Source organism: Macrotis lagotis, chromosome 1 (assembly GCF_037893015.1).
Source record: "Macrotis lagotis isolate mMagLag1 chromosome 1, bilby.v1.9.chrom.fasta, whole genome shotgun sequence".
Classification (NCBI taxonomy): domain Eukaryota; kingdom Metazoa; phylum Chordata; class Mammalia; order Peramelemorphia; family Peramelidae; genus Macrotis; species Macrotis lagotis.
In genome coordinates this window covers 240,048,495-240,072,965 of record NC_133658.1, presented here as the reverse complement: position 1 = coordinate 240,072,965, position 24,471 = coordinate 240,048,495, and the positions used below count along the sequence as shown (strand labels likewise).

General features: G+C 47.6%; 2 protein-coding genes and 1 long non-coding RNA gene across 14 annotated transcripts; 2 read left to right on the top strand and 1 right to left on the bottom strand.

The window, feature by feature from the left end:
* The first annotated feature begins 2,767 nt into the window (after positions 1 to 2,767).
* Positions 2,768 to 13,463, top strand: EMILIN1 (elastin microfibril interfacer 1). 2 transcript variants are annotated; one of them, XM_074209850.1, is made up of 8 exons: positions 2,768 to 2,955; positions 4,861 to 4,986; positions 5,533 to 5,747; positions 6,692 to 8,602; positions 10,697 to 10,813; positions 12,623 to 12,640; positions 12,851 to 12,988; positions 13,084 to 13,463. In XM_074209850.1, the coding sequence occupies exons 3-8, from the start codon at positions 5,588 to 5,590 to the stop codon at positions 13,416 to 13,418; spliced, it is 2,679 nt and encodes an 892-aa protein (XP_074065951.1). In that variant the 5' UTR covers positions 2,768 to 2,955; positions 4,861 to 4,986; positions 5,533 to 5,587; the 3' UTR covers positions 13,419 to 13,463. The 2 variants fall into 2 exon arrangements, with proteins under 2 accessions (XP_074065951.1, XP_074065950.1); XM_074209849.1 differs by having other exon boundaries at positions 2,768 to 3,432.
* Positions 12,246 to 19,244, bottom strand: LOC141504703 (uncharacterized). Of its 5 annotated transcripts, none has more exons than XR_012473458.1 (7): positions 18,628 to 19,244; positions 18,248 to 18,301; positions 15,790 to 15,872; positions 14,701 to 15,022; positions 13,603 to 14,613; positions 13,116 to 13,385; positions 12,246 to 12,740 (listed from the first exon to the last, which is right to left on the bottom strand). It is a non-coding gene; the product is annotated as an uncharacterized LOC141504703 (long non-coding RNA). The 5 variants fall into 5 exon arrangements; XR_012473459.1 differs by having other exon boundaries at positions 18,815 to 19,244; XR_012473457.1 differs by having other exon boundaries at positions 18,248 to 19,244.
* KHK (ketohexokinase) lies at positions 14,221 to 24,441 on the top strand. 7 transcript variants are annotated; one of them, XM_074209867.1, is made up of 10 exons: positions 14,226 to 14,343; positions 16,286 to 16,402; positions 18,148 to 18,250; positions 18,772 to 18,956; positions 19,130 to 19,264; positions 20,643 to 20,715; positions 21,798 to 21,944; positions 23,564 to 23,652; positions 23,884 to 24,041; positions 24,171 to 24,441. In XM_074209867.1, exons 1-10 carry the CDS (start codon positions 14,252 to 14,254, stop codon positions 24,254 to 24,256), a joined length of 1,185 nt encoding a protein of 394 aa, XP_074065968.1. In that variant the 5' UTR covers positions 14,226 to 14,251; the 3' UTR covers positions 24,257 to 24,441. The 7 variants fall into 7 exon arrangements, with proteins under 7 accessions (XP_074065969.1, XP_074065968.1, XP_074065971.1 ...); XM_074209868.1 differs by lacking the exon at positions 23,884 to 24,041 and having other exon boundaries at positions 14,221 to 14,343; XM_074209870.1 differs by lacking the exon at positions 18,148 to 18,250 and having other exon boundaries at positions 18,822 to 18,956.
* Positions 24,442 to 24,471: the final 30 nt, after the last annotated feature.

Genomic DNA, 24,471 nt, shown 5'->3' with positions numbered 1-24,471 from the left:
TTCTGGGGGGGTGGGGGGAGGGAAGCAAGACAGGGAAAATTTGTAAAATTCAAGAAAAAATAAGAAGAAAGAAAGGAAGGAAGGAAGAAAGAAAGACAAAAAAAGAAACAAAAAAAGAAAAAAGAAAGAAAACTTTGCTTCTAAATAAAAAGATATTGGAGAAAAAGTACTTTTAGTGACACCAAATTTATTTAATTTATTTGAAAAATGTCATTCTTTCACTGAGAATTTGTGGCAATTACAATACTCCAATGGCTTTTTGCACTCTCATGAGGGTGCTTCACTGTTTCAAACCCCAAGGGTTTATATACAAAGGAGAGAACTGGTACTACTCTTTTCAACCCCCTCTCCCCCTTTCATGTAGCTCAGGGACCCCTCCTCAGCCAATTGTCTTTGGAACTTTAGCACCTACCTTTCCCTTCCCCCATCTGACCAACTTCCAATAGGACTTTCAACACCATCTTTTGTAGTCCTCATCCTCCTTGACTCTCAAAGGGTTTCAGGAAAAGTTACCAAATGCTTTTTCCAAACTCCCAACTCCATTAATCCTAGCCATCTGATTTGTATATTATTTACATCAATGCTGACATCCACTACTAGATGCCCCTAATGCCCTACTAATTGAAATTCAATATTTGTCTGCCCTCTCTATCTCTTATGAGATTATCTGTCCCTCATCCTCTTTCTTTCTTTCTTTCTTTCTTTCTTTCTTTCTTTCTTTCTTTCTTTCTTTCTTTCTTTCTTTCTTTCTTTCTTTCTTTCTTTCTTTCTTTCTTTCTTTCGGATTTTGCAAGGAAAATAGAGTTAAGTGGTTTGCCCAAGGCCACACAAGCTAGGTAATTGTTAAGTGTCTGAGGCGGAATTTGAACTCAGGTACTCCTGACTCCAGGGCCGGTGTTCTATCCACTGCACCACCTAGCCGTCCCTGTCCCTCATCCTAATGAATGGCCTCCACCTGCAGTCAGTTTCCAACAAACCTATGCTGATGATATCCAACAGTTCCATCCACAGGGTATCCCATAACCTCATTATAAGGATATTCAAAGTCCTACTATATGAGTATTCCACATTGGGAATTCCTTTTGGGAAAGTATTCTAAAATATTCTGAGGTATTTGGTATCACCTACTCCCAATTGCCTATGTCTCCCACTTTTTTCTGCAACTTCCTTCCAGATAGTTTTATATGAATGTTAATCATCATCTCAAACTTGGTTCAAACTCAGTCATTTTTCCACCCTAAACCATTTTCTCCTCTGGACTGTACTAAACTCTGTCATCTTTCCATCCTAAACCACTTTCTCCTCTGGACTGTACTTCTCTGCCTTCTAAGAATCCTAGAAACATAGAATTTTATGAATTGAAAAGAACTTTGGAGATCATTTCTTTAGTCCAGTCTCTTAACTCCTTCCCATTGAGAAGCTGGTTTCACTTTCTTTTCCAACCATTCCTACTCCTAAAAGTGTGTCCTCCTCACTTCCCAGGGGTATGCCAGAATGAGCTCAAAGTGACTTTTTTGTTTTGTTTTGTTTTGTTTTTGCAAGGCAGTGGGGTTAAGTGACTTGCCCAAGGAGACAAAGTTAGGTAAATATTAAGTGTTTGAGGCTACATTTGAACTCAGGTACTCCTGACTCCAGAGCCAGTACTGTATCCACTGCACCACCTAGCTGCCCCTCAAAGTGGCTTTTGAGAGTCAGTTATTGGGGTGGACAGGTGGTGCAGTGGATAGAGAGAGCACTGGCCCTGGAGGCCAGAGAGACCCGAGTTCAAATGTGACCTCAGACACACAATAATTACCTAGCTGTGTGGCCTTGGGCAAGCCACTTAACCCCATTGCCTTGCAAAAACTAAAAAAAAAAAAAAAGAAGTCAGGTATTAAATCTGCAGTGTGAGCATTTACATCTCAGAAATTGCCACAACTCAGGACTTGATTTATTGTTTTGTTGGTAGTCTAGGCTTGAAAAAGTGATAGAGAAAATGTGAATAATGCAGATTAAATGTTAAAATATATGGAAAGTTTTTTGAGAGCTGGTGATTAAACATTTACTTTCCTATAAGACTCCTTTTAAGCTTCCTTCAAAACTCAGCTCTTTTGGTACCCCCTTTAAGAAGACTTTCCTGATGCCCTTAATTCCCCCTCTTCCTGAAATTATATATGTGTGCATGTATTTGTATACTATATATACACACGTGTACATTAAATATGAATTTACAAATTAGAGATAAACTCTATGAGGATAACAACCATTTTTCAGTTTGTTTTTCTACCCTTGCACATAGTAGGTACTTAAATAAATTGCATTGGACTGAACTGAGATCAAGAGGCTAAGTAATCCAAGTCCCCCATAGAGGCTAGTTAGCTCTTCCTTCTCTCCAGAATCTCTTCTCCTCTGTGTACTAAGCAGACACAAGTTCTCAAGACCCTTTCCCATCTTGTCCAGGTATCCCTTTGTAGCCCCCACCACCTCTGGCAGAGAGTCACTCTCTAAAATAGCTTTTGCTCATGCTGCTGTCGCTGCTACTCTGACTCCCTATCTGAGTGGCTGGCCCCAGGTTTCTCCCGCCCCAGCTCTGGCCCTGGCTCCATATGGCCCCGTCTGAGCGGCTGGCCCCCTGCCCGGCGGCAACTCCACATTTCTGTCCCCCCCCCTTTTTCCTCCTTCCCGGCGTTAACAAGAAGCAGATGTGGAGCTGCTGGAAGGGGGGTAAGGGGGTGGTAGGCTGGACCTCCAGCCAGACTGGGGGGAAGGGAGGGAGAGAGGCAGGAGTCCAGGGCCCCGCCCCATACAGCCACCCTCACTCAGAGCCGCCACAGGGGCACAGCTTCACCATCCCAGAGGAACCAGTGAGCACAGAATGGGGCAAAGAAGGTGACAAGGAAATCCAGAAGAGTGGGGAGCAAGGAGAGGACTGTGAGGGGGCCAGGGAGAGTGGCTTGAGGAGTCAGACCTAAATAGGTAAAGAAGAATTGGGAGACTAGGTGCAGAAAGAATAGACTCTTCTGTAGGGGAGAGGAGAGGAGAGCGGAAAGAAGAGAGGGAGGAACAGAAAGAGGAGGGGGGAAGGATCAGGACAGGGGAAGGACAAGGAGGGGGCGTGAGGCCCTGCAAAAACTTGTGGCTGGCAGGAAGCTGGGGTGGGGAAGAGGGGACAGGGGTTGTCTATCCTTCCTGAGGAGCGTCAGGATCCCCCTGGGACTGAGGCAGAAGCAGCCAGCGGGGCTGGGATGTGCAGCTGAAGTGGGGCACAAAGTGGAGCCTCCCCAGCATGGCCCCCACCTCACTCTGGAGCTGCTGCCTCTGCTGCCTGCTGGCTGGGGCAGCCTGGGCTGCCAGCTACCCGCCCCGGGGCTACAGCCTCTACACTGGGGGCCGGTCCCTCAGTCCCGGGGGGCCACAGGCTTCAAGTGCCCACCGCCCAGCTAGTCGCCACAGGTAAGAGGCCCATTGACTCCAGTCCCCGCCGCTCTGCAGGGACTTTTCCTCACAATTTTTCCACCATCTCTGCCACCTTTTCACCCTGGGGAATGAAACCAAGGCTTGGGTGGGGTGAGGAGTGGGATCTCAACAGGCCATGCCATGCATTCATTGACCTACACCCAGTTTTGCCTGCCATGTTTATAAAGTTTTGGGTTTAGAAATAAAAATTGATGTTTTTTGCATGACTGCACATGTATAATCTATATCAAATTACTTCCTTCTCAAGAAGTGGGGAAGAGAGGAAAAGAAAGTGGAACTCAAAAAAAAAATGGGCCTTAAAAATTGTTTTTACATGTGATTGGAAAAAATATATTTTTTAAAATGTCATATCAGAAATAAATCGGATTGAATTAGTAAAGGCAATCCAGAGTGGATGACTTTCTAGCATACTCCCAAGGGTTTCCTACTCTGGGATCACATCAAGCTTGGCCCTACTCTACTGGGACAGCCTTTTCATTCTGTAGCCTCTGATTCCCCTAGCCCACCCACAAACCTTGGACAACAGAGGCCTCACATACTCTGAAAAAGACTACTACACAGCACGTAGTAGGGCAGGGAGGCCAGGACTAGAAGGAACAGTCCCTGAATTCATTTCTACTCTTTTGTTCCTAAACAGTGACTCAATGACTCCCCACTCCTTAATCTGTTATTGATCCTATTCTCCTGGCTACTCCTTTGCTGCCTTCTGACCCTAACTTAATCCTGAGAGGCCCTGTACAGATGGGGGGTGGGGTGGGATGAGGTCAGGAATGTGGGACTACTGAAAACTGGAAAGGTTGTGTATGTTTAAGAGGTGGGGAGGAGTGGGAAGGGAGTGGTGAGTAACTATTAGTGAATGCCCCCATTATCCTTATCAGTTCTGGGCTGTGACCAGCAGAAAAAGGGAAAAGCCCTTACCCCCCCCCAGGTCCTAGGGCAACATCCGGTAGGACAGACCTCATACACATAAGCACACATAAACAAACTCTTATAGAGAAACACAGATATAAACACATGTTCATACTCTGGCATTCGTAGTTCTTATAAGGTAAAAATCATTTAAAACTCTAAAATTAAATGGTTCCATTTATAATTCTATGCCCATGAGCATTTATATGCAAATGCACAGACTCCCAGGCACATGGCAGTGCATATGGACAGACATTTTGCCCTGCCCCCTTGGAGCTCCCATCTACATTAGGAGTACTTTCTGCAGAGCAGGAGGTACTAACTTCTATACTGTGCATGCCCGTTCTAAAAAGTTTTTCCATGGTCTATTATTAATCAAGAAGGTATGGGGAGAGAGGCCAGTGGTCAAGGCCCTGCCTCTATATAGCTCCATCCCTTTGCCTTCCTCCTGGGGTCCTTGTCCCAGTGCTCAGGCCTTGATGGTTATGCCTGCAGGAACTGGTGTGCCTACGTGGTCACACGGACAGTGAGCTGCGTGCTAGAAGACGGGGTGGAGACCTTTGTCAAACCCGACTACCAGGCCTGTGGCTGGGGCCAGCCCCAGTGTCCCCGAACTATCACGTGAGTTGCCTGGGCCAGGAAAATGGAGGCTGGGGTGGGAGACCAGACCAAGATGGAGAAACCAGGGAATTTGACCCAAGGCCAAAGAAGTAATAATGGGACTGAGCCTGGAAGTGGAGGTCAGAGCCATTTAGAGTCAGTGGTGCGCTGGAAATAAAGGCTGGAGAGACTGAGCTGAGAACCCACTCAGGGACATCTTGCTGCCCCCTTGTGCTGCTTTTTGTTTTGTGAGTCCAGTGGGCTGAACCAGGGCATGGGAGGAAAAACAAGGATGATGGTAAGGCCCAGGATGGGGGGGTTCTCGCTCAGATCCAGGAATCACCTGGAGCCCATAGCAAACTTTCTCACGAGTCTGGTGGCTTTAAGAAAATAAGAGAAGCAACAATCAATAACAAATGTTTACTGAGCAAAGTTTTGTCTCCTATATACAAAAGATGTATAAAGCTGAATCAACTGTCCCCAGAGAGCCAAACATGCTCGCATAAAAAGATGCCTAATGGTACATGATGGTCTTTTTCCTTCTATCTCCACTTATCTCTCCCTCAGGTATCGCAACTTCCTTCGCCCTCGATACAGAGTAGCCTATAAAACAGTGACGGACATGGAATGGCGGTGTTGCCAGGGTTTTGGGGGGGAGGACTGTAGTGAGGGGCCAACTCCTGCCCTGGGCACTACCACTCCCCATCCTCGGCCTCATTCAGCCCGTCCCAATCTCTCCGGGTCCAGGGCTGGCAGTTACCTGAGTGGGCTTGGAGGAGAAGGTAAGGGGAAAGAAGATGGAAAAGCCCTGTCTGAGTAATATGGGGCCAAGGCATTGGAGGCAGGGACATTATCTCTGAAAATAGAATTTTTTTTAAAAGTGGGGGGGGTAAAATGAGCTTGATGAACAATAAACTCCCAGACTGCCCCACCCCCAAACCCCAGAAGCAGCAGCTCCACCCCCGATGCAGGGAGGAAAGCAACTCCTCTTTAGTGGGACCTGTGGGGCTAGGAGAAGCACTTAGCCTGGCTCCCTTGGGGATGGCTTAGATGACCCTTTTTACAAAGGTGCACAAAAAGACATAACTCCCCAGCTCTAGTGAGCTGGTCTGCAGAGACTCCCAGTCCTTGCATGCACCTCTGTTGATAGACTACAAAGTACAACGTGGACTTTGGAGACCAGAGGTCCCATGGTGTGATATTCTGTGCTTTGAGCATCTCTTCATATGCATGATGGCCCCCTCAGACTGAGCCTTTTCTCCTTTCTTCTTAATTATAACAATTATTAAGTAATTATTAAGAGTACCAACTTTCTGAGGCATATCCTACCCAATGAAAACAAACAAGAGAGCTTCTCATGAAATGCCTGCCTTTATTTTTCTATTTCTGGAAGATGGGGGTGGGTGGGGGTTCAACGCCTCCTTCAACTCCTCATGACCCTATATGGGGTTTTCTTGGCAAAGATACTTGGAGCAGTTTGCCATTTCCTTCTCTGGTAGAATAAGTGAACAGGGGTTAAGTGACTTACTCAAGGTCACACAGTTAGTGTCTGAGACTGGATCTGCACTCAGTCTTTCCTGACTCAAGTTTCTACCCACTAAGCCCCCTTGCTACCTCAATGAGATGTCTATATTCACCTGGAAAAAAGTTGGGACTGGAACAAAATCACTGATTTTCACCTCCTCAGTCTGTTTGGTTACAATTTCTACTCTAATCCCTTTTGTAGGACCTGGGAACTCTGAGAAATTCCAGCAACTAGAGGAGAAAGTACAAAGCATGTCAAAAGAGCTGCAAGGGCTTCAGAGCACCCTGCAGGGCCTGAGTGGGCGCCTGGGAGAGGAAGTCCAAAAGGCTGTGGAGGCAGCATTTAATGGCAGACGCCCACCTGCTGATGCGGCTGCCCAGCCTGGGGTGCAGGAGACCCTCAGCGAGATCCAGCACCAGCTGCAGCTGTTAGAGAATCGCATCTCCACCCATGATAGGGAATTGGGCCAGTTCCACAGTGGAGGTGGTGCTCTGGGCCCCGGCCTGGCCAACCCTTCCCCAGTAGAGAAACTGCTTCAGGAGATGGAGCAGAGGCTGCAGGAATCCTGCTCCAGCTGCATGGATGGCCTGGATGACTTCCGCAGGCAATACCAGGAGGACCAGGATCGCCTCCATGAGCTAGAGAAACTCCTTGGTTCCAGAGAACAGCAACAGAGGGAAGCCATGGAACAGTTGCACCAGAGACTGTCTGGGGGCTGGGTGCCCACTTCAGGCTGCTGCGCTCCTGATCTAGGCCAGAGGCTGGGGGATGTGGAACGTCGGCTGGATGTGGTGGCTGGCTCTGTGCATGTGCTGAGTGGTCGGAGAGGGGGAGAGCTTGAGGGGGCAGCTGGGCAGGGAGGCCATCCCCCTGGCTATACCAGTCTGGCCACTCGCCTCTCGCGGCTGGAGGATCAATTCAATTCTACCCTGGGCCCTTCAGAGAAGACAGAAGGTGACCATGCTGTCATCGGAGGCATGGGACATTGGCTTCAGGGAGCCAAGGGGCAGCTCACCAGACTAGAACAAAGACTGACCAACTTGAGTCAGGAACTAGACTCCCGGCTCCATGTGCTAGAGGAGCGGGTGGAAGGGGCTGTGCAGGCTTGTGGACAGCTCTGCACTGCTTACCCAGGGACCCAAGATTCACAAATCAGTGCCATCCTCAGTGACTTGGAGAGGAGGATTCTAGACAATGAGGGCCAACTGAGACTGGTGGGTTCCAGCTTACACAAGATGGGGGTGGCTGGAGAGACTTTACAGGCAGCTCTGGATGGACTGGAAGGGGAACTGGGGCGGATGAGGGATCAGCTGGGTATGCAACATGAAGGGCCTGGGGACTTGCTACTTCAGTTGAACCAAACAACCGGGAGGCTGACCCAGTTGGAGGAGAGAATGCAGGACAGAGAAGGAGATTGCCTGAACTGCAGTGAACTTCAGGGGGAATTAAACCGGTTAAGGGAAGGAGTAGAGCGCTGTTCTTGCCCTTTGTTGCCCCCAGGAGACCCAGGAAGCAGTACAGGAGTGGGGGGCCCTGGGCGGGGCCCATTAGATGGCTTCAGTGTTTTTGGGGGCAGTTCAGGTGCAGCCCTTCGGGCAATGCAAGGGGAACTCTCAGAGGTCATCCTCACCTTCAGTTCCCTCAATGATTCAGTGAGGGAAATACAGACTGCAGTGGAAGGCCAGGGGGCAGATTTGGCTGACCTGGGAGTCACCAAGGACAGGATCATCTCTGAGATCAACCGACTACAACAGGAGGCCACAGAGCACGCAACAGAAAGTGAAGAAAGGTTGCGCATTCTAGAAGAAGGGCAAAGTCAAGTCGGACAGTGCCCAAACTTTGAGGGACGACTGACCCGGATTGAAGGCATATGTGAACGACTAGACACAGTGGCTGGAGGATTGCGGGGCCTTCGAGAAGGGCTTTCAAATCATGTGGCTGGACTCTGGGCTGGCTTACGGGAAACCAACAGCACTAGCCAGAACCAAGCTGCCCTGCTGGAGAAACTGCTAGGTGGCCAAGCTGGCCTAGGCCGAAGGCTGGGAGCCCTTAACAGCTCTCTGCTCTTTCTGGAAGAACAGCTGCATCAGCTCAGCCAAAGTGACCTCTCTGGTAAGAACCCTTTGAGAGGGGGATTGGGGAGGAGGTAATTGTCTGGGAGTTCTCCTTTTCCTGAGGTTCCTTGTATCTACCTGATCTCTCATCTACTCCTCCTATCCCCTCCAATTCCCCTAGAACTGACTGTCCCTTTTCAGAAGTGCTGTGCTAGAGTGCCAGGCTCTAGGCTTCAAAGCATTCAATTTAATTTGACCAACATTTATTGTTCTTCCTGAACAAAAAAAATGCCTTTCCCCAGAGAATTACATTTGAGTGGGAAGAAATGATATGTACACAAATAAGCAAATATAACAAAAATAAAGTAATTCTGAGAGAATTGGGAAAGGTCTCAGATATCAAAGATGACACCTGAGCTGACTTGAGGTGAGGGTTTCTAAGAGGTGGAGGTAAGAAGGAACTGCATTCTGATCAACTATGAGGACAGTTTTGAGTCTTTGTAGGTAAGATAGAAAACACCATCTACAGTGAATAGCAAGGAGGTCAATTTGGCTGGGTATGTGAGGTAGGAGGGGTTACAAGGTGAAAGCAGCCTGTAAATGGGTTAGGAGCCAGATTATTAGGGGCTTTAAATGCCAAAAAAAAAGAGAGTATGTAATTTGCCCTAGAGGCAATAAAGAATCACTATAATTTCTTGAACAAGGGGAAAGACAGGGCTTTAGGGATATCCGTTTGGCAGCTGGAAGATGAATTGGAGAAGAATGTAATCAATTTTGGAGCTTTATTGCAATACTCCAAGAGAGAGGTGATGGACCAGAACTATAATAGTGGCTGTGTGAATGGGGGGAAGGGAACAGATGTAAGAGATACTGTGGTAGAATTACCAAGACTTGGCAACTGATTAGAAATGGCAGGTAGAAATAGCTGAAAAACTGGGTGACTGGAAGGATTGTGGTACCTTCCATAGAAATGTGGAAGTTTTGGAAGAGTAATGAGTTCATGGGGAAATAAAATGAGTTTCACTTTTGACATTTGAATTTGAGACCTCTATAGGTCCAGTAGGCAATTGATGATTTGGGATTGGAATCCAGGAAACAAATTAAAGGTTCGATACTTAAATTTTGGAGTCATCTGCATTGAGTTAATGCTTGAATCCATGGAAGCTGAAGCAATAATCAAAACAGTGTAGAGACAGAAGACAAAAGGGCCCAACACTGAGTCCTTTGGTGTACTCCATGCAAAAGGAGAGGTATGTGGATTAAGATCCTGCAAAGGAGATTAATTAAAAAGAGGTAATCAGTTAAGAGAAATAGAAGAGAACATCATTAATACTCAAGGAGGAGAGAGAATCCAAGAGAAAAGAAATGTTAAACAGTGTACTGCAGAGAGGTGGAGATAGATAACAATTGATAACAATTTTGACTATGGGGTAATCCTGAAATCAATGGTAATTTTAGAGCACTCTCAAGTGAATGTGGGGACAGGGGTTTAGGGGGATGACTAAAGTCAGATATGGAGTCAAGAAGGTAAGGAGTAAAGAGTCAAGGAGAGAAAGTGAAGGGAATAAGATTTCTTTTCTATGAATTTAACCATGGAAGGGAGACAAGATATAGGATTGATACCATGAAAATATGGCAAAAGTTTTTTAAGGCTAGAGGAAATCTGGACATGTTTGTGGGCACCAGAGAAGGAATTGATGGACAAAGATTGAAGATTATAGAGTGAAGGATAATTAAAGGGGCAAAGATCAAGAAGTGATTCAATGGAATGGAAGGGCTATAAGTAAATTGGGAGATTGGATTTAAGAAGAGAAAGTAATAATCCCAAACCACCTCTTGTAGGTGATCTAGTGACACAGTAGGATTGTAGTAGATAAACAAATAGTCAGTCCACATGCCACTGAAAATCAACTCATGTGCCATCTTTGGCCTGTGTAGACTAGATATGATATGTACATGAAACATCCCCAACCCAAGTAGAGATCCCCTTCACATATTTCTCACCTATTTCCTAATAAATCCTCAGTCTACATAGGCTAAGCCTGTCCTGTCCCCTCCTTGACTGTGTCTCATCCACTTCTCAGTTTTTGTCACCTTTTTCCCTTTGCAACCCCTTTCAATGCTTCATTTCACTCTGTCTTCATTCTTACAGGGCCAACAGGGGAGATTGGGCCACCAGGCCCTGTTGGAAAGCCAGGGCCTCCAGGCCCTATGGGACCCCCTGGACCACCTGGCAAAGATGGTAAAGAAGGACCCATAGGACCACCAGGTATGTGACATTTCATTCAAAATTAGTTTGACCTAAGGGGATGGCTAGGTGGCATAGTGGATAGAGCACCGACCCTGGAGTCAGGAGTACTTGAGTTCAAATCCGGCCTCAGACACTTAATAATTACCTAGCTCTGTGGCCTTGGGCAAGTCACTTAATCCCATTGCCTTGCAAAAAAAAATTAGTTTGACCTAGAAAGTACCCACTATAATTTTTCTAGCCTACTACCATGTAGCAGAAAAAAGAACTCAGTGGCTAAAGCAATTTCTGTGCATTCTAATGTTTGACCCTAGAAGGCAGAACTAAGAAAAGTGGGTGGAAATTACCAGGAGGTAGATTTTTGGCTCAGTAGGAGGAAAACCTTTCAATGAGAGCTCTGTAAAGTGGAAAGGCCAACCTCAAAAGGCAGTAAGGTCCTTTCTATTCTGTAAGGATCATCTCAGTTCCTTTTATTCACACACACACACACACACACACACACACACATCTTAGTAGGTGATTTTCATAAATATTTGTTGATTGAGTGGGGTTTTTTTTTTTTGGTAAGTCTTTAGAATGGATTGAATATCCAAATTTGTCAGGATACTATTATGAGGATTTATGCTTGATCTATGAGGATGGCCAAAATGTGCTCTGACAATCCTGTAAGATGCAACATAATATGATGGAAAGTGCATGTGTTGGAACTCATGACTGGGGTTCCCATCACCATTCTGCTACTTCTTAGCTGTGTGACAATGAAAAAGTCACTTAACCTCTCTGAGCTGCACAGAATCACTGGCTTGGAAAGGACATCAGCAGTCATCTAGTCCAATTCAAACACAAAAGAATCCTTACTAAAACTTTCCCAACAAAGTAACGTCCAACCTTTGCTTGAAAGACTTCCATGAAAGGAGAACAGTTCTCATCTTAAGGAATTTTTCCTGACAGCAGCCTAAATTTATCTGTTGAATGTGAACCCATTCTTTCTGATTATGCTGTTTGGATCTAAATAGACAGCTCCAAATGATAATTCTTCAAAAACTTGAAGAAAGCTATCATACTCCTCACTTTCTTCTCTTCTTCCTTCAAGTGATACCCATCAGTCATTTAACTCCTCTAAAATGACATATTTGATGACTTCTTCCACTTCTATACTTGTGATCTATCCAATCTGGAAATTCTTTGAGTGAACTAAATAATAAGAAAATGCATATTATTTTTGTATTAACAATGTCTCCCAGTGCTCCATAGTGTTATGGAAATGCCCCTGAATTTTTGAAGGCTCTACCAGAAGAGTAAAGCTATGACAAACCCCATGAAGCTGAGGACAATTTGACTGGTTTGGTGCAGGGTTTCCCATGACTGTTGTTCAAGGCTCAACCTCACTGTGTGAAGAGGCTCTTTACTATGTTGACCAAATACTGATGAATCTGTCAATTTTTTCCACATCTACAGTCAACAAGCATTTATTAAGCTCCTGCCACTGTTTAAGTAAAAAAAAAAGGATAAAGACAAAACCCCAAACATCCAGGTCCTAGAGAAGAGGCGCTTAATGAGTCAGAAAGAGGTTGCCCCCTGAGTTGATAGGAACACCCCCACTGGACAAAACACCACAGACCTTTTAAGTCTTGAAGTATGACTCAGGTTGTTGGAAAAGGAAAAGAGTCCAAAGATTGGAGGACTAGGACTTTTCAGTCTGAAAAGGGGAAAAACCTAGGAGCTTCTCGGTCTCCCCCGGTGATTCTACTTAGGCCAGCGCTGGGCGGTTTACTCCTTTGTTCCACACTCGCTGAGCTGTCTTAATTGTTGCACCTCCTTCTCCCACAGGTCTCCCGGGTGAACAGGGTATGTATTCTCTGGGGAAGCGGGTCTGCCCTTTCTAGAGCCAGCAGCCCACCGGGCCCGTCCAAATCAAGCGGGAGGGGCCACACAGGACCGGCATTTACTGGGGGAGAAGAGGGCAAAGTCGAGCTGGGAGGGCAGGCGGGTGCGGAGTCGGGCCCCGGCCCCGTAACCCCTGGGCCCCGGTAACCCCTGGGCCCCTTCCCGCCGCAGGTTTGGAAGGCGCGGCGGCCCCTCCTCTGCCCCGGGTGTCTTTCTCAGCCGCGCTCGGCTCCCCCCGCTCGGAGCCCGGCACGGTTCCCTTTGACAAGGTCCTGCTCAACGACGGGGGCTGCTACGACCCCGAGACAGGTGAGCGGGGCCTGCGGGCGGGGCCGGGGGGGGGGGGGGGCCTGGGCTGGGGCCCCGGGGCGGCCGCTAACCCGGCGCCCCGGGCCTCCCCCCAGGCGTGTTCACGGCGCCCCAGGCCGGCCGCTACCTGCTGAGCGCCGTGCTCACCGGGCACCGGCACGGGAAGGTGGAGGCCGTGCTGTCCCGCTCCAACCGGGGCGTCGCCCGCATCGACTCCGGCGGCTACGAGCCCGAGGGGCTGGAGAACAAGCCGGTGGCGGAGAGCCAGCCCAGCTCGGGCGCCCTCGGGGTCTTCAGCCTGATCCTGCCCCTGGAGGCCGGGGACACGGTCTGCATCGACCTGGTGACGGGGCAGCTGGCGCACTCGGAGGAGCCGCTGACGCTCTTCAGCGGAGCCCTGCTCTACCCGGACCGGGACGCCGAGAGCTAGAGCCAGCGAGCGCCCGCGCCGCGCACCCCGCAGCCTCTGGGGGCCCGGCCGCCTCGGGGGCCCGGCCGCCTCGGGGGCCCGGCCGCCTCGGGGGGCCGGCCGCCTCGGGGGGCCCGGCCGCCTCGGGGGCCCGGCCGCCTCGGGGGGCGGGGCGGGGAGGGGAGGGAGGGGAGGGGCCCGCCACCTCAGAGACTGCTGCCAGGCCGCCTGCAGGGCCCCGGCCCGGCCCTGCCTCTCCCGAATCCTGGGCCTTGACCTTCGCAGGCAGAGCTCCGCTCCGGGCAGCCTCCGGCGGGGGGCTCGGGGCTGGGCGGCTGGGGGGGGGCAGGGGCCCCACGCCCCGGCCCCGAGCCCCCCGACTCCCCCACTCTCCCAGCCCCCATCGTACTAAACTATTCAGGAATAAAGACTTTTTTTTTTTTAAGAAAATGACTGTGGTCCTGACTCACGTGCGACGGGGGCAGCGGAGGGAGGTGCCGCGGGGGCCCGGCCCGGGCCGTGCTGTCCGGGGTCCTGATCCTCCCCGGGGCCCGGGACTCGGGCCAGGGCGCGCCTCCGGCCCCGAGGGCCGGGGGAGCCCGGCTTTGTTTCCTCACGTGGGGTGAGCGCCCCGCTCCCGTTGGAGGAGGGCCCGGAGGGCGCGCCCCGCCCCAGCACCCTGGCGCCCCCTTTCCCTCAGCCCGGGGAACCGGCCCGAGAGCTGGGGCCCCACGGAGAAGGGCTGCGCCCCGGACGGGAGGTGGGGGTGGGGGAGGAGCCCCCGGGAGGCGGAGCCGGGGAGGCCCCGGGTTAAGAGGCCGCAGGAGGCCGCGGGCTGCAGCCGCGCGGAGCCCATGGAAGAGAAGCGGATCCTGTGCGTGGGGCTCGTGGTGCTGGACATCATCAATGTGGTGGAGAAGTACCCCGAGGAGGACGCGGACAGCAGGTAGGGAGGGGGTCGGGCCTGCCCCCGCTCCCCGCGAGGGGGCTCCTCCCGCGTTCCGGGGACGCCGGGCTTGCGGACCCAGTACGAGCATCTTTTTCGAATTCCTTGAGTTTTCCCCTCCCTCCCCCCGGGGCTGCAGTGGGGAGGACCCTCTAAGTCATTCAGACTTGAGGGTCAGAGGGAGCGGGGTGTCCTGCACTGGGGGGGGGGTCACCAGACAGTCCGGACTCCGACATGATCCCATGCATCTCTGCACCCCGGCGTCCTCACCTGTGAATGAGGGAGGTCGCCCCAGTGACTAACAGTGAGAGGCCCACCGGACATTCACCCAGATCCTTGACCTTTGGGGGCACATACATGCTCACTCCCTTCTCAGTGAGGGTTTTGAGAGAGAAACAGAAACAGCGAGCGGCTTCTTCTTGGAGCTCCGGCACCAGGTAGGCCTAGAAAGGCCGAGTTCCCTCCGGCACTGCAGGCTTGAGAGGTCTCCTGAAGAGTGACCATTTGACCCATTAGAGAGGATAGACCCATCCCCAAAGAATTAACCAACTAGGAAGTTGGCAGAAACGATCTCCAGGAAATCACGGTTAGGAGCATGGTTAGGCTTCCTATTGGACAAAATGGCATTTTCACTTTCAGCACAGAATCCTGGGAGGGCTCTCCAGAGAAGCATGGTACCCTGGAGAAAACATTGGATTTTAGTTAGGAAACCTGAATTTGAATCCCCGCTTACTGCTTTTGTGTCCTAGGTCAAGTCAAGTTATTTAACTTTTCCAGACCTTCTTTTCCTCATCTGTAAATTGATAAGATTGAACTAGATATCTAAAAGTTCTTTTAAGTTCTAAATTAATGATCCTATGGTTAGCCTATCTAAGCTGACCTAGGTGTATCTATAACTGTCTAGAGAGAGAAAGAGTTCAAAATAAAATTCTAGAATGTTTTTTATGTTTATTTCCTGCTTAAGCCTGGCATTTTCAGAGAGTAATGAATACTAAATTGGGGGGTCAGGAGGCCTAGACTCCAGGGCAACTGACTGACTATATAACCTCTCAGTTTCTTTATCTGAAAATTGATCATAGTCATACCTCATTTTTATGTTTGTATTCAGGAGATAATGTAAAAAGAGTTTTGAAAATAAAAGACAATCCACAAGCAATAAAGGCAATATTCTCACTAATCTAATTCCCTTCAAATGCAATAGTGTTCTCTTGTCTTCTGTGAAGACAGAAAACTGGTTGCCATCTTCCATCTGATAACATTTTGTAAACTTGACACTTTATAAGTGGATCATCTGTTAACTTTTTCATCTACAAACTAAAAAAATTACTGTTTTTAGACTATTGTTTCTAATTGTAAACATTTTAAACCTTAATTTATTATTATTGATTCATATTCTTCTGAGAAAAAAAGTTATATTTTTTTAAATTGTAAATTTGACACTCTTACCTTTTTTTGAAGTAGTTTTGACTCTTCAAACTACAGGAGTTGATGCAGTTACCAGAAAGGTTAATGTAACAATCCAGCTGTAGCTTTTTGGGGAGGAAATAAGGGAAAGTGAAGACAGGTCAGACACCAGGGGCTTGACCAAATTGTTTGGTTTCTAATTAACACACTTGATATCATCACTAGGAGGCATGCATCTGATTCTTCACACTTGCTGAGGGAGATTGACCTTGGAATACATGGAAGAATCTGTTGAGCCTTAGCCATATTAAGAACTGAGAGTGGAGACCTGAGCCCTTTTTTTATGGTCAGCTTCACCCCTCTAGTAAAGGATTCAGTCATTCAACATTAAACACCTAGTGTGTCGTTAGATAATGCTAGGTGTTGGAGGTTTAGAAATAAAAATGGAACAATCTTTATCTTGAGGGATTGAGGTTGGGGTGAGAGGGGTTAATGTTCTAGATTTTGAAGTTAACAGTGGTCCTCTTTTTCCTTTTAGGTGCTTGACCCAACGATGGCAGCGTGGTGGGAATGCCTCCAATTCCTGTACCATCCTTTCCCTCCTAGGAGCTCCTTGTGCTTTCATGGGCTCCTTGGCTCCTGGACATGTTGCTGAGTGAGTATGGAGAAAACCGGGCTTATTAGAAAAGCATTATGGGAGTTCCCTATAGAGTAGAGGCAGAAGAATGGTCCCCTAAAATTAACTAATAGGCTTTGCTCTCCCAAGGATTTCATTTGCCATTTTTGGACCTTAGTCTCATCTTTTAAAATGAAGAAATCAAAAGTCCCTCTGTACTTTCATATGGGGAGGGGGGGGATAAGAGAAAAAGTGTCCCTGTGGAGAATTATTTGTATGAGGTTTTAGCTCCTGGAATATTTAATTAGTGTTCTCTGTGTGATAAGGCTTTGTTTCCAGAGATATCTAGCCCTTTGCCCTTGCTTGTTTCCTTGGCTGTTCTCTGCTGGCTTTTCCCTCTATCTTCCATTTCTCTGCTTTCTCTTGGCTCAATCAACACTCTTTTCTACCATTTTAAAAACTGTCTTTAACTAATAGAATGTAAGCTTTCTGAATGCAAGGACTTAAGATTTTTGTCTATGTACACAAAGTACCTAGCATCCCACAGTGGGTACTTAATAAATTATTATTGCAATAAATGAATATATTACTCTTGAATAAAATTTCACACTTTTGGATGAGAATAGAGAGGACCTTAGCAACTCACCCTCCCTTTCCTTTCATAAAGAGAGGATTCTCCTTGGATGTGAATAACTGAAGAGTCCTACAAGGGGAAAACAAGGCCAGTTTTTCAGGGAGGTTCCTCTTTGCTAAATACACATTTAGTTTATCTTGCTGCTGAGGGTCCTGAACCACTGAACAGGGTGTCCAAGGTTTCCACAAAGTACATAGTAAAGCTGCAACTTCTACATCTCCCCGGCATCAGTTGACCATTACTACAGCATGTGGGCCACATTGCCCGTTTGTCAAAGAATTGCTAATGCCCAAGAGCCCTTTGACCTTAGGGTCTAGATTCAGCAGGTGTTTATCAGGAAGGTGAGGCCCAAACTTTGCCCATTCTGGGCAGCAAGGCAAGCTGCCACGTTTCTGAGCTGTGGTGCACCAGCACTTTGTACCCCCAGCATGATTACACTGTTAATCTCAGTAGGAATCTTGGTGCTTTGGAGAGAATGCTACATTCGTGAGATGGCTTAGGAAATCTTAAATGAGTAGTGACCAATAGGGAAGTGGATTCAAGGTATCAGATTTTAACTTGCCATATTCCAAAGCTTAATTTCTTATCAAACCTTTATATTTGGGGCCAGGTTCATTCTGGCTGTTGGCTCTTCTGGGGGCTCCCAGAAAATCATGAAGATCAGAAAACATCCAAAGCTCCTCAGGGGCTAGAGGATGGCTTATGACTCTCCCTGTTCTGGGCCTTAGACTAGAAGGCCTACTCTGTACCTTTTGGTTACATTTCTAATTGGACAAGAATACCTGTGGGAAGGAAATTTGAATCAGATGATACTGACCACAGCTAGTCTAGTGGCTACCTGCTGAATAGGCCAATATTACCAGATGCTCTAGAGGAGAAGAAACAACAGCTCCTTAGAGTATCCTAGAATCCTAGAATTGTAGGGCTTCAAAGGGACTTTATGATACAGAGTCATAGGCAGGATTTTTGTATTAATGAGGCTCTAGAAATAAATATGTAACACAAAAATGACAACCACTGAGGGTGGGGGAACTTCCAGCTGAGACCTGAGTATCCCAAAATGTCCTTCCAGAGTACCATGTGGATTTCATGTGGATTCAAGCTGGGGGACAAAGTATCACTTTGATTATTAATCATTAATTCTGCTCAGGTTTTGGCACAGAGGACAGGAGGCAGTTAGAGGGCTCGGTGGACAGTGTCGGACCTGGAGTCAGCAAGACCTGAGGTCAAATGTGGCCTCAGATACTTACTGGGTAGGTGATCAGGACAAATCACTTAACTTCTGTTTGCCTCAGTTTCCTCTTCTGTAAAATGAGGATAATCATAGCACTTAATTCCCAAGGTTGTTGTGAACATCAAATAAAATAATAATTCTAAGGTACTTAAGGACAGTGCCTGGCACATAGTAAGCATTATGTAAATGTTATCTATTTTTTTGTTCAAAATGTCTCTGGACATCAGTCTCTTCTTTTGTAAGATGAGGAGGTTTGGACTAGACAATCTCCCTTTCAGCTCTAGTATTTGGATTTAGGATTCTCTAAAGGAAGAGGTTAGATTTTGTTTTGTATACCTAAGCTCCCTCAAATAAAACTATCCCAACTCCCTCCCCACTCTCCTTCTCCATACATACCTCTGCTCCTTCCTGCCTCTCATGCAGCCTGGGGTGATTCCAGGCTTAGGCTTCCTTCCCCAGGTCTTTGCCTGCATTGCTTGCCTTTCCTACCCTTCGCCTACTTTCCAGGGTCCCAAGTGTCAGCTCCCCTCCTGCCCCTAGGCCCCTTGTCAAACTGTTCCCCAGTGTGGTACTCCCCCCACACCTGGCAGCTTTGTCTTGGATGACCTTCGCCGATACTCTGTGGATCTGCGCTACACAGTCTCTCAGCGTGTGGGCTCCATCCCCATCTCCACAGTCATCATCAGTGCAGCTACTGGCAGCCGTACCATCCTGCACGCTCACAGGTGTGTACATCTGTTTTCATCAACAAAGATGTGCTAGGGCCAGGACAGGACTCTTGCCAGACAGTGCCCCAGGTGTCTTAGGCATGCTTCCAATCACCATAGGAAGGCCATGCCATTCATGGGCTCTAATTTGTGTCTCCCCTACATCCCATGACCTCATGCTCCACCCCAAGCTTCCTGGTGGCTGACTTTAAATATCGGGGCGTGGATGTGTCGCAGGTGGCATGGCAGAACAAGGGCGAAACACCTTGCTCCTGCTGCATCGTCAACAACTCCAATGGTTCTCGTACCATTGTCCTCTATGACACGTAAGGCTAGTCCCTGGCACAATCCACCAATCAGCTTCTCTTCCCTCACAGATCACTGTGGGCATCTCTGCTGTCCACTTCCCTGACCTCTCTCATTGCTTGAAATTGCCCCTATACTGAGCCAGAAAGTGATTTTAAATCATCTCTAATTAGGGCAAAGTTGGGGGGTTGGGGGAAAATGATTGGATATTGCTAAATCTGATGGTTTGGCCCTTGCTTAACATCATGGATGGGTGGGCATTTAAATAATTTAATTTGTATTCTAATTCCTTCATAATTAGCTAATTGGTCCTCTGCATTAAAGAAAAATTCTCTTAAAGCCTGTTGGGCTTGTGGGAAGAAAGTGTTATATGATGGAGGGCAATGTGCCCATTCTGTTTGAGGGAGATCAGCGCATTCCCCTCATTCTCAGTAGCTAGGCCCAGTCCTAGAACTGTGTTATCTGCATCCTGTTTAGCATCAAGGGTTCTGGAGGCAGAGGCATCTTCCCTTCCTTGGATTTTGACCTGGCTCTCTGTAATTGCCTCAAGATCCCCAGGATTGGAGAATGAGAGTTGTCCTATAGACTGCCTGGGGTAAACCACAGCTGCTTAGAGATGAGTCTTCTCCTAAGCTTTGCCTTCTGGGAGGATGGACTAATTATAAGTGAGATTGCCTTGGTTGTTAATGTTTAGGGTCCAGGAAGAGCCTCCAGCTGGTCTTTCCTTACCCCACTCCCCAACATGAATACAGAAGTGTTGGAGGACAGGTATGAGACTCTTGGCTGAGCTGAGAGGAGTTAGGTAGACAGAAATTCAGAGACTTTCATGATCCAAGGTCACTTTTACCCATCCAGAGCTCATAACATGTGCTTTGCCTGAGGAATAAATGGGATCATATTCCCCAATTCCCATCAGGAGCACGGATGCTCTGGGCCCCAGGGGCAGTCAGATATTAACCCCCTTACCTGAAGATGAGCTTTAATATCCCAGTTTAGGTAATTCATAAATAAAATGGCTATCCATTTCAGGGATTCTTCAGTCCCTCACAGGTCCTCAAGAGAATGAGATATGACCTAAGATGCTGGTTTACAATTCAGAACCTGAATTCTGAGTTTAATGCATTAGGGTAAATGCCAGCAAGGATTTAGGGATCACCCTATCTTGGCAGGAAGATTCAAAATAATGGATTCTCTCCACTACCTCATTCTTAAACATATCCTTTTCGAAAGGTCTGATCTTTCAGCAGTGTGATGTTGATTAAAACTTTGGTGGCGGGGGAAGGGCTATGGTGCAATGCAGTACTAGGACTGGGGAAATAGAAGGCCAGAGCCTCTTGGCTTCTCTGATTATTTCACATGTCATTTCTCCCCCTCCTCCATCTATTGCTCACTGTTCAGAAACTTGCCAGATGTGTCAGCGAAGGACTTTGAAAAGGTTGACCTGAACCGGTTTAAGTGGATCCACTTTGAGGTAAGCCCTACTTCAAGTTACTAGGGCCTCAGACTGACACTTTACTTTTTTCCATTCTATTCTTCCCAAGAATACAGACCCAGGGACTTCTTTGTTTGCTGACAATTTATTATCTGTTTCTATTATCTGTGGTAAGGGCTAACTAGCCTTGGGTCTTGGATCCCCTAAGAACCAAGAATGAAATTAGGAAATAGACCCCTAAAAATCTCCCTTGTAGAGTCTCAACTCAATGAAACTTGAGTTTGGACTATAAGTAAGGTTCTTCAGAGAAAGACTTTCAATTCTAGACTAATATCTGACTACTTGCTTTTACATTGAGAAGATGAGGAGTAGAGAGCTCAGAGCTAGTCTTAGTTGATACCCCTGGGGTTCTTCCTGCCATAATTGGCAGCCTTTTATTTAATTGGAAAAAAAAAGTACAAAAGGTAGCTTAGCCCTCCCAGATCTAAAATTATATTATAAAGTATCTGTCATCAAAACTGTCTGGTATTGGCTAAGAAATAAGAGTGGTGGACCAGTGGAATAGACTAGGTGTAAAAGCAGGAGATGATTATAGTAATCTGCTGTTCTGTTTGATAAACCCAAAGAGTCCAGCTATTGGGATAAAAACTCTCTCTTTGATTAAAAACTGCTGGGAAAATTGGAAGTTGGTATGGAAGAAACTTAGATTAGGCAGCCTTTTGAGGGCTGTTGAGTTGTCCTTTGATCAAATTGGAGTTTTAGGTCCAGCCCTCCAACTCTGATCCCCACTCCATCAAGATCTCCCATTAGGGGCGGCTAGGTGGCGCAGTGGATAAAGCACCAGCCCTGGAGTCAGGAGTACCTGGGTTCAAATCCGGTCTCAGACACTTAATAATTACCTAGCTGTGTGGTCTTAGGCAAGCCACTTAACCCCATTGCCTAGCAAAAACCTAAAAAAAAAAAGCCCAAAAAACAAGAGCTCCCATTAGACAATTTGTCACTGGGTAGGGAAAAGCTGGTGGTCAGTAGCCCTGAGAGCAGAAATTGGAGACACCAGCTATGTCCCTTGATCTCCACAAAGGATGGTCTGATTCTCTCTCCCTGCTTCCTTGCCTTCCTAGGGCCGGAATGCATCTGAACAGGTAAAGATGCTGCAGCGAGTAGAGCAGCACAACAAGAAACTGCCCCGAGAGCAGCAGATCAGGATATCTGTGGAGGTGGAGAAGCCAAGGGAAGAGTTATACCAGCTCTTTGCCCATGGGGATGTGGTAAGTGCCTTAGGAGACCACAGTCAATAGTTTCCTCCATGGCATTTGATAGCACCAAGTTCTCCTTACATCTGTTGCTGGCAGGAAAATCCCATCCCTATCATCCTGCAGCCCTGGGAGATATAGTAGACAGGGGCCTGGATGTGGAGTCAGAAAGACCTGAATTGGTTTAGATCAGCTCCAGAGGCTGTATGACCCTAGGTGATTGAACTAGAGAATCAGCTCCAGAGGCTGTATGACCCTAGGTGATTGAACTAGAGAATCTCTAAGGTGCCTTCCATCTCTGAACCTTTGATCCTGTGATTTACAATCCTACACTGTATGAGAAAGGGAGAATCAGAGGAGGAAGAGCAGGGATGCTGGCACCAACCAAATCTTAGGCCCTGACCCCCAGGCTGACTTTTTATTAAGAACCACATATTGGCATAACAGTGATTTATTGCTCCTTGGGAATACCTAGTATCTTTATCCACTAAGTACATAGTTCAGGAGTCCCATGTCCCAGAGGTCCACTCTTGGTGACATTATCATCCCCTGGAGGCTTGGGAATGGGATGTGGAGAGAAGTGGCAGCCAGCATCCCAGGCCAGACTGGCCATGATGGGAACAATTTTCAGCCATCATACATGGAGACCACTTCTGCCCCAGATCCAGGGACTACTTGGGGTGGTAGATCAGTCTATTCTGCCAACATCCTAAAGGTCTAAAATGAATTGAGTTCATCTCTTTCTCATCTACTGCCCCCCCCTAAAATATCTCAGAAACCCCAGAAGGCCTAGGGCCAACCCTTGACTAGGGGCCATCCTGGGTACTACTGTTAAAGGAGCTACCTCTGTTTGCCAGTAAAATACAAATTTTTTAAGAACAGGGACAATTTCATTTTTTTAGTTGTTTTTGTATTTCCAATGCCTGGTACTTAGACTGAGTTAATGTGTGTTGAATTATTCTAAAACATGTACCTAGAAAAAGGCCACAGTGTCCTTTGATCATAGCCTATGATTACTTATTAACTGGACAGATCAAGAAGTCTACCTTGGAAGACTTTGGTAGTAGTAACAATCTATAAGCACAAACAAATAATAAGACCTAGTGTTTGCATGATGCTTTTCATGGTTCAGGAATTACTTTCCTATATGTATCATTTGATATTCACCTGTGATATAAGCATGCCAAGCACTGCCATTTTACAGATAGGGAAACTGAGGTTCAGAAGAGTCCCAAGCCTGGCTTAAGGAGCCAGAACTTGAGCTCAGGACTTTTGATTCCCAGTCCAGTACACTTTCTGATTCACTCTGTTCCCTCCCATTATTCAGATTTGGCCAGGGTTAAGCTTGTAAGAGTTGGGCAGCTAGGTGGTGCAGTGGATAAAGCACTGGCCCTGGAGTCAGGAGTCCCTGGGTTCAAATCTGGTCTCAGGCACTTAATAATTACCTAGTTGTGTGGCCTTGGGCAAGCCACTTAACCCCATTTGCCTTGCAAAAACCTAAAAAAAAAAAAGATTGTAAGAGCTGGGCAAAGGGTAAGCCAGGGACAGCCCAGAAGTTCTATGGTTGAATAGATAAGGGACAGTGTTAGGGGTTGGTGTTAACTCATCCTCTCATCTGTCTCCTTTTTTACTAGGTTTTTGTCAGCAAGGATGTGGCCAGGCACATGGGATTCCGGTCAGCAGCTGAAACCCTAAAGGGGTTGTACAGCCGTGTAGGGAAAGGGTGAGCTGGGATTGGTGTGGAACAGGGTGGGGCTCCTTAGGGATTCCTGTCCTTTGGAATAAGCCTGGGCCTTTGGGTAAAGAGGAATTAGTGTTTTTTACTTGGTATCCAGGATGGTACATGAAAGTCTGTAGTTGGGAAATACCTGGCCTTGTCTGTATCTCTGGGCTTTCTTCCCATATTTGAGTTCTCTTGGGTAGCTCCTTGGGTGCTGAATGGAGTATTCTATAGGGCTGTGCTAGTATGTGCGTGGGCAGAGGAGGGGGCAGACGCCTTGGGCCCTGATGGACGGCTCCTGCACTCTGATGCATTCCCACCACCCCGAGTAGTAGACACCCTAGGGGCCGGAGACACCTTCAATGCCTCTGTCATCTTCAGCCTTTCCCAGGGTGAGTGCTGCCATCCAAGCCTAAGGGCAGGGACTTGGGAGGGTGGAGTGAAGGGCTATAATGGTGAAGCTAAAGACTCTTCTGGTGGATGGTCAGTGAGAGCTACTGAGCTACTTGTCCTTCCTCCAGGAAAAAGCATGCAGGAGGCATTGACTTTTGGATGCCAAATAGCAGGCAAGAAGTGTGGGGTACAAGGCTACGATGGAATCGTGTGAAGGCACCAGACATCCAAAGGCACATCTGCCAGCATTGCTGGGTGTCTCTGCCTCCCTGGGGTCAGGACCAGCCAGATTGTTAAGCATATGCCAGCTGGTCTGGAACTCTCTAGCCCCAGCACACCCCTGTTCTCAGCTATCTCTGGCTTGAAACCAAATAAACATTCTTCCACTCTTTCACTAAATCAGTGTCTTGCCTTCAGCATTTTGTAGGA

What these genes read in the sequence shown, in the direction of transcription:
- EMILIN1 (XM_074209849.1), top strand. Translation starts at nt 3,266, where the DNA reads ATGGCCCCCACCTCACTCTGGAGCTGCTGCCTCTGCTGCCTGCTGGCT. An exon ending in CGCCCAGCTAGTCGCCACAG is followed by an intron (nt 3,433 to 4,860) that starts GTAAGAGGCCCA and finishes TTATGCCTGCAG; the next exon opens with GAACTGGTGTGCCTACGTGG. An exon ending in CTGCTACGACCCCGAGACAG is followed by an intron (nt 12,989 to 13,083) that starts GTGAGCGGGGCC and finishes GCCTCCCCCCAG; the next exon opens with GCGTGTTCACGGCGCCCCAG.
- KHK (XM_074209867.1), top strand. Translation starts at nt 14,252, where the DNA reads ATGGAAGAGAAGCGGATCCTGTGCGTGGGGCTCGTGGTGCTGGACATC. An exon ending in ACCATCCTGCACGCTCACAG is followed by an intron (nt 18,957 to 19,129) that starts GTGTGTACATCT and finishes CTCCACCCCAAG; the next exon opens with CTTCCTGGTGGCTGACTTTA. An exon ending in TTAAGTGGATCCACTTTGAG is followed by an intron (nt 20,716 to 21,797) that starts GTAAGCCCTACT and finishes TTGCCTTCCTAG; the next exon opens with GGCCGGAATGCATCTGAACA.